Consider the following 13,216-nt stretch of genomic DNA (forward strand, 5'->3'; position numbering starts at 1 on the left):
AACCCTCGTGGTCGAAACTGCACGAGATAAATGTGTTTATACATTATAAGTGATGAGCAACATATTTTACAGTAAATTATCAACACCACCTGTAATGTATTGGAAACAATTTTTTGGGGGTGGTTTTTCAACATAAGGGGTGGTTTTAAAAATAAAAGGTAAATTTTTTTTCTTATTCTATCCACGGTAATATTTTTACTAATTTTTTCAAGCTCATTATGAACTTTTTTTCAAAAATAGGTACAAAGAAGGTAAAAATTTCGATGACAGAAATTAGGGGTTGCAACCCTTGTGGTCGAAACTGCACGAGATAGTTGTGTTTGTACAGTATAAATGATGCTTAACGTATTTTACACTAAATTATCAACACCACCTGTAATGTATTGAAAACAATTTTTTAGGGGTGGTTTTTCAACTTTAAGGGGGTAGTTTCAAAAAAAACCTTGACTAGATTGACTTTATTTTTGTATTTTATGTAGGGTAATATTTTTTCCAATTTTTTTCGGGTTATTTTAATTTTTTTCATAAAAATAGCCATGAAATAGATAGTATTTTAAATAAAAAGAATAAGGGTTGCATCCCTTGTGGTCGGAATTGCATGTGCTAGTTTTCTTTTCACATGAGAAGTGATATGAAATTTGTTTGGTCGTAAAATATCAATTAGATGCTGAGATACATTGGAAAATCTATTTTTGGGGGTGAACTTTGAGGGTTGTTTTCACCCCCTCAAAGTGTTTTTCCGCCGATAAGAAAAAATACGTATGTCTTATTTTTTGATGAACTATAACATATCAAAAGATTATTGAAATCGGTGAGGTCGGGTTGGGGGGGTTTCCTTGTCAGTAGACCCTTGTGCAACTGAGTTCCATCGTCTGGGTCTTTCTGAATTTTCACATCTATAATTAGATTTCCTTTTAGACATTGTGCCTTATATACGATTAAAGATACAATACTTGTAGAAAATCAAGTTATGCGAATCTAAGCAGTTATTTAATCCAATGCAAAGTTATCAAAAGTTGCAATCAAAAGTTATCCGAATTATTTCATGATCAAATATTTTCCTGGGATCGATCATCACAAACATAGAAAAGATTCCGAATCGGAAAAAAATTGAATTGCAACCATGCTTTCTGAGTTTGTGGAACTTTTATTCTTCACTCTAGAATAAGATCACCTTTGAGGGATTATACGATAAATACAAACTTGAATGCAGTTTCTTTAGGAATAAACTTATAAAAATAGAATTGTCATTATAGCTATAGATATAATTTTGTGACCAGATGTTCTTCGATGTTCGACATTTACAACGCAAAATGTTCGTAAATTTGAAAGAAAATTTATTTGAAAACTATGATCTATAAGAGCATTTATCTTCTTGCAGTGACAACCGGGAAACTCCGATGAAGAATGCGTGGTTGCAAAGTTTGATGGCGAATTTTCGATTTCTGGTATTTTGATAATTTTTTACTCGAGAATGGCGGCTCTGACCGAGAAAGTGAATAAAAGAATTTTGATTCCATATTTCACGTAGAATACGATTGTATTTTTTATTTTTCCTGAATTGCTATTTTTGAGTTTGCAGTCCGCCATCTTGGATCCGCCATTTTAAATTTTGATAAGATAATAATGCATTTGGATCTAATGGTGCTGAGAGTTTATAAAACTATTGAATAAAGAGGATTAAAGATTATACAATGTCTATAAAACTGTATAAGTACGTTATTTTAGCTGACTCATCATGGCCGCTATCTTGAAAATCTATTTTCTGAGCTAATTTTGCTACTATGCATCCAATTTATTGTCACAAGACTTAGAAAAGTCATTTTTCTTGCTAAAACTTTGATTATACTTCAAAAGTGCATATTACTGTGATTTTGCAATAATTTCAGGCATTCGGGCGCCATTTTGGACTGGTTAACAATAAAAATCAAAGTTTGTCAAAGTATATTTTTGAAGTACAACTTTCGGGTTCCGTATCATAATGGGTTAGAATGTTTTTAAGCGCCGAGAACGTTAAAAAAATTCATTAAAAAGAAATCGAAAATTTCCATTTTTTTGTTTATTGTTAAAAATAAACAATTTGTGCTCATTTATTGATAAATCTGACCATGCCATTCGAAAGATGAGACTTTTATACACAATAATATGTATTCCAATATTTTTTTTAACACGGGTTATAATTGAAAGGCACGAGCTTGAAGTTGACGTTAAAATTTTGGCCATTTGCACGTTAAAGGGTTAAGCGATCTAAAGTTGAATTTTGAAATTGGAGGAAAATCAGATTGGTTGACCGCGATAGCCATGTTTACGATGAGACACGACTTGATTTAAGGCGCAGATTTCTGGAACGAGTGGGATATTAATATCAGTTATGAGCATTGCGTGTGGCGCTCGTTTGTCGAATTATTCCGGAGCCTAGGGAATACACAAGTTATTGAACATATTATCAATGTCGGCAATACACGCCCGATTAAAAAAATGCAGATAATGCGCCGCAAGTGGTCTCTGATTTTAGCGTTTACGCAAGAGGAAACAATGCGCCTGTGGAAGAAAGGGATAATCATTCATCGAATAGCCAATGGTGTAACGCGCCCGTGATAGTCTGTAAATTAGATGGTGCGTATAAATTTTGTTTAGATTTTCAACCGATAAATAAGGTAACGATGGTAGACGCATATCGTAGAGGCGTATGCGTAGAACAAGGTAGACGAAAAGGTTAAGTCGATCGTTGAATATCCTTCGCCGCGTAATATCGCTCCATTCCGTCGTTTCCTCGGGATGGTAGGATGGTATACGTGTTTCATCGCACATGAAAGCGAGATTAAAGTCCTATTGACTAAACTCACTCACAAGAACCAACCGTGGGAGTAGGGAGACGAAAAGCAGATAACATTCAAAAGGTTGAAACGCACATTAACAGAAGCGTCGGTACTTACGCGCCCTGAATTTTCGCGTCCCTTTTATTTGCATTACGACGGCTCTTCTCCTTCGCGGTAGGCACATGTTTGGTACAATTGTTTGACGATGGCAAACATCCGATATGTTACGCTAGTCACATGATATTAAACGTGCACAAGCAAAATTATATGGTAAGTGAAATCGAATTTTTGGCGGTATTTTTTGCGGTAAAGAAGTTTAGGCCTTATATACAAGGATCGTACTTCATTATCGTTATGGATCATAGCGCGTTGACTAGGATCCTTAATAAGCGCCAATTAATAGATAGAATAGACGGATGGGTGCTCAAATTTGAACAATTGTACTGTGAATAGTGCACCGGAAAGAAGCGCTTCATCACGTGCCAGACACTCTTTCCCATGGATTCGAGAACGAGCTTGAGGTCGGCGCGTTTAATGAAGTGTAGGATAATTGGTATCTCCAATGTTTCAAAGACGTACTCCAGAGACCGAAAAATTTCGAAAACTGGAGAGTGGAGAATAATATTCGTACTGTTACATGCGCGACCAGTTGCTTGATTCAGTGACTAATCACAAGGAGAGTTGGCCCGTGGTAGTTCCGCTCTAATTGAGGGTACGCGTGCTGAATGATGCTCATTACCAACCTGCGTCGGAATACTTCGGCCATGAAAAGACGTATAATCGGGTGGTTAGAGAGTACTATTGGCTGGATATGTGGTACGACGTTAGGACGTTCATAGACGAATGTGAGCAATGACATCGGTATAAAGTAGTCCAACAAGCCCCGCAAGGCTTGACGGACAAACGTGTGGTAGAGAGACCATGGGCCGTGGTAGCAACTCACGTGGTAGAAGTGTCCGTAGTAAAAACCGGCTTAAATACATGGTCGTGTTTCAGGACTTGTTTACTAAATGGGTCGAACTGAAATCAGTTCGACCCATCGAACGGGAAACGGTCTTACTCTCGCCGCGTTTGAAGAGTTGATCTGTTTCCATGGAAAAATTCCCGAATATATTATGAGCGCCAACGCGAAGACTTATCGTAGCATAATCTTTCAGGATAGGCTTAGTCAGTACGGTATCGAGCACTATTCTGTCCGGCGTATCGTCAACAGACTGATCCGGTAGAGCGCGTCAATTGGATGCTTAAAACGATGATCGCGATATTTGCAGATAAGGATCACCGTAGTTAGGATCGATATTTGTATGAGTTCCGTCATGCAATAAATACGGCAACACAGTCGTCGACCAAGATATCGCCTGCGTTTCTGAATTTTGGCAGAGATCTGCGCCCAACCAGTAATCATAGGCGTGAGGTCGAGATAAATGCGCCAATCGTAAAAATAGACACTAAAGCGTGCAAGTATAGATTAGTGGGCCTGAAATCGTTACGTAATTTGGTGGCTAAGCACATGGTTTAACGATGTACAGGTCAAACAAAAAAGGCATTATATGACAGGGGTGAGCGTTAAGTGCTCTTTCAGGTAGGCGACTTAGTTTTGCGAAATGTCCACACTGTCCAGTGCGGTGGCAGGTAGAAACGCCAAACTCGACCCGAAATATGACGGAGCTTTCGAGGTAATTTCGGTAATATCGCCCGAGATCTATCAGTTAGCTTCCTACGGTAAGCATCGTACAACTCAAGTTCTCGTTTCCGAAATTAAGCGTTATATTCCTCCGCGGAAAGCTAATAGATCATAATTTTCTTTACTGATGGTCAGTTTTCTTTAAAGGTGTCAATGGGTATGCCGGAGAATGGCTCAAGTCCATGGCTACTGCATCGGCTCCGGAAACCGGTGATGGAGGTAAATCCGGTAATTAGGCACGCCGCTTTATCTTTGAACGCTGATCAGGCGGCCTCTGGTAGTACCGCGGTTCCCTCCCTCATCGTGCGGATACCCCTAGCATCGGTCTCGGAGGTCGTGAGAGGCTTGGTGGAAGGACAACCTTCGCTGCCACCATTTTCCGCTCCACCGGTACCATTCGAGGGTGATCGTGAGGGTGTTCACGTTATGAACAGCGGTAAGCTCATGGGTTCATCGATTATCCGCCTTTCAAAACCGTCCGCTACTTGGAGTGACGCGATTCGTATAAATCTGTCAGGCCCCGAGTTTGTGTCGGTGAGTTCCTCCTCCGGTAGTCGACCTGTTCCGAGCAGGTTGACGTGCACGACGAGTAGAGGCCGGGTCAGTCGTGTGACAATAGGGCGCGGCGGTCTGAGTCGTTTGCTCGATTCGGTAATGAACGGAGTACTTAAGATTAATATCGGTTCAAGAGACTTAGACAGTGGGTTGGAAGAGGCTCCAGAGCCCCCTCAGATAGCTCCTCAGACCTATGTCCACGAGCCACTGCCCTACAAGTCGCTGGCACTCCAATCGTTAGACCCGGCCTATCAATTTCTTCGACGCGGCAGGCCAGCCCTTTATCCGCCAGCGAGCTACCTGAAAGATAAGAAGAAAAAGGGGACCGAAGCTCATCAGAGCGCGGGAAAAGGAAGCGCTCCACGTGCTTCAACTTGACCGACTGCAACTTTGAGAGGCCTGCTCCGGCGAAGACACGTCTGGCACTTAGAGTAGTAGAAGCAGTCGTCGTGGAAACGAGAGGCTTCTTAAAAAAACACCGGAGTGACCCGCTTAGAAGGGAGCGATGAGACCTGCCGGGACTGAGGAGTTGGGAGGCAGAGGGATACTTGCTGCGGCGCCCTTGGCCTCGCGAAAGACCAAAGAGGTAGTGCCAAGAAAGTCACCCTTGACTCCGATAAGACCCGATTCTTCATCTTTGGTAGAGGACTCATCACGCTTCTCTAGACGTCTGTATTGGTTCAACGTAGCGAGGGAAACAGTGGAGCGAGGTTCCTTTGTCAAGAACTTGGTCCCGGTAACTTGGGATCTGAAGGTCGACGTCGTAGCGTTTCGATGCTTCAATTGCTGCACTAGAACGCATCGAAGTCCAAATCCATCTCTCGTTCGTCCCATCTGTCGCAATTGCGGAAGGCTGAACGAGTTTGTCTATATCTGCTCGCGTTGCCGTGATGCCTACGTCACAGATCAGGCGGACCACAGGGCAGCAAATGACGAAGCACGAGAGGTTCCGGAGGTTCCTGAGATGGCTTAGATTGTTCGGGCGCCCCAGTAGTTGGAAGCCCGAAGACAAGGGTGTTGCACAGTCAAGAGCAGATAGCATCCTCGGATCTACGATCCACGAGCCAAAGAGGAAGAAGTCTCACTACCGCGCCGGTAAACGGAAGCGCGAGAAGTGTTTGTGCGCATTGGTCAGACAAGCCAGTCAAGGTTCGGGAGAGGAGATTGCGGTTCAGGAGGTGATCGCTCCGGCCCCGCGAAAACAATAGTGGACGAAGTGGCCAAGGCCAGACAATCGGTAGCCATGGAAACCAGGGGACACAACCTCTCCGTGATAGTAGCTCTTTTTCCCTCGGTAGCCAAGCTCAGGGGTCTCAGGCTCCGGTATTTGGAATCTGCAGAGCAAGAAAAGGAAAGGTGAGGTTTCTTTTTAACCAATCTGTGTATGGTAACGGTACTTCACATTTAGGTTCTGAGAATTTTAATTGGTTCTGTTTAGTTCGGTTGTTATTTCGTTGATTTGCTTTTAATTACGTTTTGGTTGTTCCCAAATGAGACATAAGTAGTAATTCAGTTATCTTTAAGAAATTTAGATAAGGATGATAGCGTCGGCGTCGAGTTGTTGATCACTAATCGAAGGAGAGGAGTTGAGAGAGAGAGTCAGGCTGTTCGCAGGTGCAAATTTTAGCTTTATAAGGGGGTGTGATGGGAGCAGGCGACTACACGTTTTATCGTACGCCACTCCTTTCTCTTCATCTACTTTCAGCTGACCTAGCAACCGACGTTGGTCACATTTCAAGAATGTGCCTAATGTGGTTTGTTTTCTTTCAGCGGTCAATAGTTATAGACGAGCCACGAGAGGGTCCAGCGAAGGCAACAATGAGCAAGAAAGGAGAGAGCAAAGAAAGAGAAAGAGAGAGAGAAAAGGGATCAAGTGCCGGTATTGGGCAATGGTTCACGGCATGCGCGCAACTGATTAACGGCGTCGCATGCCGCCGTAAAATTAGTTCAAGTAGGGGTGCGATAGGCGTTTTTTTGAAAAAGAGAGAGTGAGCGATTGAGAGAGAGAGAGAGAGAGAGAGAGAGAGAGAGAGAGAGAGTTAGTCAGGTTCCAGTGTAAATCAGTGGAGGTTGTCAGAAGCAGCAGTTGAGTATAAGGAGCGAGAAGAGTGAGTTAAGTATAGAGTACAAGGATAGCAAGAAGTTGGTTAGCAAGAACAAGAAAAGAGGCAACGAGAGACAAGAAGAAGTCCCAGAGGAAGCTGTTCACCGAGAAGGCGACGATCCGCCTTTAAGCAAAGGTGGCCTGCCGCTTCCCGCTCACCGAGGAGTCCTGCTGCAGAACTAAGGTCAAGTACCCTTCTAGAGTTTTCTCTCTGTCTTTCTATCTCTCAAACGTGATGGTCGTTCTTGCCCGTATACTGATGCCGCAATAGTAAGGTATCCACCCGTCAACTATTATAACGGTTCTTCATTGCCGGTATTCACGTCGTTGTCGTGGCGATATCACGCCACAGTAGATTGTGTTATCGATTGTCGGTCTTTAATTTGTACAGTAGGTTACGTTAAATGCGTAGAATATAGGATTAAGATTTCTGGAGTTAACGAGTCTAACCCTTTTATTTTCCTTTTCTCTTCTCTAATCCTCTCTCAATTACTTAGAGCGAGATTTCCTCTCTTCCTCACCCTAAAAATAATTGGTGTCAATTAACTATCTCGTTACAATGTGATACAATTGAAACTTCAAACTGAACTGGGCTTTTTATAAAACTCTTATTTATATGTTTCATGATACACATATGTAATAATAAGTTATTTTAATTTCTAATAAAATACAATTTTATAAACATGATAAATTTACCATAGATTTATAAGTGAAAAATATATAACAGTGATTTGCCATGGCGATTTCCGATTCCGACCACGGATGTGAAATCGCCATGAGTCCGATGAAGGAAAATAATACTATTAATTACAGTTTCTCTGTTTACAATTAGAAATAACATAAAAATAAATATGAAAGGAAAAAAATATATAAATAAATAGATAAAAATAAATGAATAAATGATAATAAATAAATGAAAATAATTGCATAATATAAATGATAGTTTACATTTTGCTTATTTTTAGCATAAACTAAAATGGTTTTATATTTAAATTTAAATTTAAATTTTTGAATTATTTTAACGTTTAATTTTTAAACTTTTTATTAAAATAACAATTTTTTTTTTAATTAAATAAAACTAAATAAAATTATTAGAAAATTATTATTTTATCTAAATCTAACTTTTATTAATCTCTTGATAGTTTGTAATTCCCACTTAAAAAAAATTAAAATTCATTAAAAGTACATTAACATTTTATTGTTTATTATTATCTTTTCTGTATATTGTCAGGGCCGAGTGGAGGGGATAGCAGCAAACGAGGAGAAAATCTGTGCTTAACCAAAGCGACGCTCTGATTGATTGAAATCATTAATTTTTTCAGAATATATTGAAGATAAAAATTTTTCGAAAACGGCAATCGACTCGGAAAATCCATTTTCAGGAACTATTATCTTTTTGAATTACCCTGTATATATATTTTTCTTTGTTTTCTCATTTATATTTTTGTTAAAATTAAATTACTCCATTACCGGTGAAATTACCAGTGAAAGTATAGTTTTGTTATATGGCAATGCGAGCTTTATGCTGTACAAAGGAAGAAATTACTCAAAACTTAACGTAGATTGAAACTTACATTACCGCTTTGTATAGAAATGCTCATTGCTAAGCCCAGTATCACAGCATGCTCATTTGTATATGAGTTCCTCAAAGATTGTTCATTGAAAGAGTAAATATACCGAGAATTTATCTTGAGTTAATGTCAGATACCGATGTAAATATTGTATATTAATACTACTGCACAATCCTGGCAGCATATATATATATATATATATATATATATATATATATCTCATGAGAAATATGAATTGCTTAAAAAAAAACAAAAAGTATAGTTCATCGCATAACGTCGAGCAAATAATATAACAATTTTTAGATTACGTTTACTATATAATAAAATTCATATGTATCGAAAAAATCATTGACGCCAAAAGTTAAGAAGTACAAGTTTGCTAGTATGAAGTTGAAACCTCGGTTAGATCGATATTTTCTTTTATATTTACGCATTTTTTTGTATGCGACTACGAATACTTCAAACCTAATGATATTTGATATATGAAAGTTAAAAATTTTAATGATGTAAATAATTTTTTTTTCTAAAATTCTTTCATCCTATACGAGTACGAGTGAAAACAAAACTTTTACAAATAGAAACTTTTTCAGAGCCTTTGTTTCGAAACGATATATTTTAAAATTTATATTTTCATGTTTGAATAAATTTTTAACTTCAAAATAAATATAAATAAATAAATAATTATAATAAATAAAATTTCGTTGAGAACAAAATTTCTTGTTAATTATGTTCGCAGTTAAAAGTCTACAATAATTATAGTAATTCTACTCCTGCAAATGAACCCAAACTCTTGTAATCTTGTGTTTATTATTCGTGCATTGGACAAAATAATGGTATTGTAAAAATGGCCATAGTTCATTGCGCTCTTTAAAAATGTACTCCGCATGTTTTTACTGTTTAATTTTTTTAGTACAAATATAAGTTTACATATTAAAAGTAATAGAAAAATATGTGAAATATATCAGGTTAGATGATTGTAGATTATCCCTCAATACATATCCTTTATTTTACTACAACTTATATTATATTTAATATTACTTATAATTAATACTATTTATAATTAATACTTACTTTGCTCCATCAGGAAACAAAAAAATGCCAAGACCAGAACATAAACCATTTTGAAATGATCCATCATATCGAGTACCTTCGGGTAGAATCAAGGACCCAGCTCCATTCTTTAACCCTTTATTATTCCATTCTCCAATATAACGCGTACCATCTTCATATTTATATGTACCCAGTTTCATAACACCTTAAAATTATAAATAATCTCATTAGATTTAAGAAAAATCATTTCTGAAAACCACTGAACTTACCGTCTTCCATGATGCTCTTAATCGTACTGATTCGTTTTAATAGACTGTAGTCTACAAATTGAATTATATCTAATCAATACGCGAAAAAAACGACCGTAATACTTCAAAGTACACGAAGAATTATTTGACGACAGTATACTTGTAATCGTATTTATTAAAAACCTTCATTAATTTATATAAGTTAGATCGTTTTAGTAAGTTTTAGTTCATGTTAAAGCATTTATATTTAACAAGCATTCAATGAAAATACGTGACATATATAAGTGTTCGTTATGTATCGTTCGTAGAGTGTATTTGTCCTAGACTTGTTTCTGTATAGAAAATAAATTCTGTTGTTGTCCTAACTCATTTCATTGCACTTTCAAATAATATCGCTATTTCTATTTTAAATATATTTCTCTTGCATGTAAAAAGCTAGCTAAAAGTCAAGACTAAATACTCTGATAAAAGAAGGATATTCAACCGAATTGAAAATCCAATCCGTTTTGAGTCTATTTCTGACTCCTACAAATGATAGTTTAAATTCATTAAAGTGAAATCTATCTGAATTCCTTTTAATATTTTTCTATACTGAAATAAATTATTGTAATATTTAAAATTAATTTCGGGATAATAAAACATTAAAATAGATTGAGATTCATTCTATTTTAATGAATTTAAATTTTCATTCGTAGAATTCAGAAATAGACTCAAAGCGGATTGGATTTTCAATGCGGTCGAATATCCTTGTTTTAGCAGGGTTGTCACATGATTTTCGATTGGATATTCATGTGGATTTGTATAGATTACGTATAAAGTTCAATTCGATTTTTAGATGAAATTTAAATAAAATGGATTTTCAGGTGATATCTAGGTAGATTTTTTATAAATCCAACAGGATTTCCCGTAAAATCTAAATGAATACTTATTAGACTATTTATAAAAATCTATTTCTAAAAAATATAATTTTTAATATATTTTTAAATAATTAAAATCTTCAGAAAAAGTTTCAAAGAAAATAAATAAAAAAATAAGTTACTCGAGCGTGGCTTGCTCTTGCTCTTTAACCTGACTCTCTATTATCTTAGATATTTTCTTAAAATTTCGGATAGCAAGAAATGTTTTCATAATCTTTTCTGCCAAACTAAAAAACATTATAAAATTTTCGTGAAATTAACGTTTTGGAAACGTTTTAGAAACGTCGGATAAGTCCACAAATTTTTTGGTAATCTTGTACTTGCAAGTACATGTATAAACTCCAAATCTTTAAGGCCAAATCTAATCTCAAGTTCATAATCCTAAACATATAAACCCATAGACTCTAAATAAAATTCATAAACTATCCTCATATCTAGATTTTCTATTTCGTTAATTAAACACTTATTTAAGTTATGCAATAAATTTGATATTGAAAACTGTGTGATGTTCGTATCACTTTTTTTTATATTATTGTTTGTACTCTCGTGGTCTGTCGCGTTAATGAGTAAGAATTTGTTTCGATTTTCAAAATGCTTCTAAATATTAACTTTTAAATAAATAATAAATAATATATATGATTATATGAGTGAGATTTAAAGGAAAGATAGACTTTACCCTAGTTTCTTATGGTGCGAAGTGTCCCATAAGCAGAGCTTTCTTATAAAAGGATGTAATTCAGCCCAAGTTTCTCATAGCGCGATGTGTTCTATGAGTCGAGCACAAATTACAATACTGAGAAAAAGTTGTAATATAATTTACAATATGTATAGATAAAATTACTATTTAGTTAAGGAAAACGCGTGGACATCTGACATACATAACAAATATCGCTACATATTTAATAAATTTTATCAAAATATTATGGAAAAAATATAAATACATTAATAAAAATTATTATATTATATAGTAAAAATTAATTCAAGAAAATGTGTTATTGTATATAGTTCTTATTACTGTAACGTCGGGCCGTTTATTAGAAATAAATTTTTTTTTCCTCATGTACTTTTGTGTAGCTTAAATTTTAACTCGGTAAACTAGCGAAGGAGAGCCTTCAGCTGAAGCAGCTGGAGGACACGTGAAAATAGTCGTCCCTTTATCGCGCGCTTTCCGATGTTTACCTCGCACGATCATAAAGTTTTTTGAGTAGGTTTAGATAAAGAGTAAAGGAGCCGCGGAATTCCACCTGCATCCTGTTACTCGATTTCACCCAAAAGATTTCCACTTTTAGAAGTCAAAACTTTTGCTATAAAAAAAAAACCTTAATAACTAATTTTACATAAATGAATCGGGAAAATAACAGCATGATAGGAAAATTTCGCAGCTTCTTGAAACCTCCCACACACTTTTTGATTAGAAATATAGTTGCCGCGCAATCATTGAAAATAACTCGAAGTTTTAAAATTACAAATTAGAAAAATGAGGTAAATAGTCGAAAACAGTTACTTGAACGAATTTTAGCAAATCAGTTATTCCAGTCCACAATTAAATAATACCCTTTTTTCGTTCGAATTTATTTAAACAACGAAGTGAGTTAATTAATTAAGTTACCAATTGTAAACATGTAGGATCAACAGATTTTCGCGTAAAATATATTAAATAATAAGGAACTTGCGTTATTTTTAAGAATTAATTGTAATAATTTTATATAATAAATAACTTAATAATTATAAGAGAAACTGTACTAAAAATGGTACTTGGAGAGTCATCTAGCGAGATAAGGCCCAAACTCTTGAACGCGCGCCCCCAATTCTCACCACGCCCCCGAACCAATTAGGGCCCGAAATCCGAAAGAGAAAAGGAGGGAAAATCTCGGTTGACCAATTACAATTCACTGGCATTTCCACTCTTCCCAAATTTCGAGGGACTGAAAGAGGGATTTTCCTCCCAACCACCCCCAGGGTTTAAAAGGGCATGCGCAAGCGAAAATCGCTCTCTCACGCTCCCACGCTCCACACAAGGTTTTAAGTGCAACTCATTGACCAAGTGCCAGGTCCAGTACCAGTTAACTAAATAAAAGAAAAGTAAGTTGAAACAAAATTTTATTCACTATCTCTCCTTTTCCTCTTCTTGTTAGAGTAGCTGATCGAAACTCGTGAAAAATAGGTCTTCGAAAAAGTATTTCAGCAGGAATTGGGATACTTTTTCAATAAGACAGTCGCGCCGTTAAACTAAAATAAAATACTTTTTATGTGATAATTCCGGCAAGG

General features: G+C 36.4%; 1 protein-coding gene across 2 annotated transcripts in view; it reads right to left on the reverse strand.

The window, feature by feature from the left end:
- Positions 1–10,107, reverse strand: part of LOC131663404 (MORN repeat-containing protein 4-like) — a 297,631-nt gene extending 287,524 nt beyond the window's left edge. For both annotated transcript variants that reach the window (XM_058933802.1, XM_058933801.1), the window contains exons 1-2: positions 10,053–10,107; positions 9,805–9,988 (exon numbers count right to left, since the gene is read on the reverse strand). In XM_058933802.1, coding sequence (XP_058789785.1) covers positions 9,805–9,988; positions 10,053–10,062 — 194 coding nt within the window. In that variant the 5' untranslated portion in view covers positions 10,063–10,107. The remainder of the gene's footprint in view (positions 1–9,804; positions 9,989–10,052) is intronic.
- Positions 10,108–13,216: the final 3,109 nt, after the last annotated feature.

This window comes from Phymastichus coffea, unplaced genomic scaffold (genome assembly GCF_024137745.1).
Source record: "Phymastichus coffea isolate CEN01 unplaced genomic scaffold, Cenicafe_Pcof_1.1 PCOF00035, whole genome shotgun sequence".
In the NCBI taxonomy this organism is placed as follows: domain Eukaryota; kingdom Metazoa; phylum Arthropoda; class Insecta; order Hymenoptera; family Eulophidae; genus Phymastichus; species Phymastichus coffea.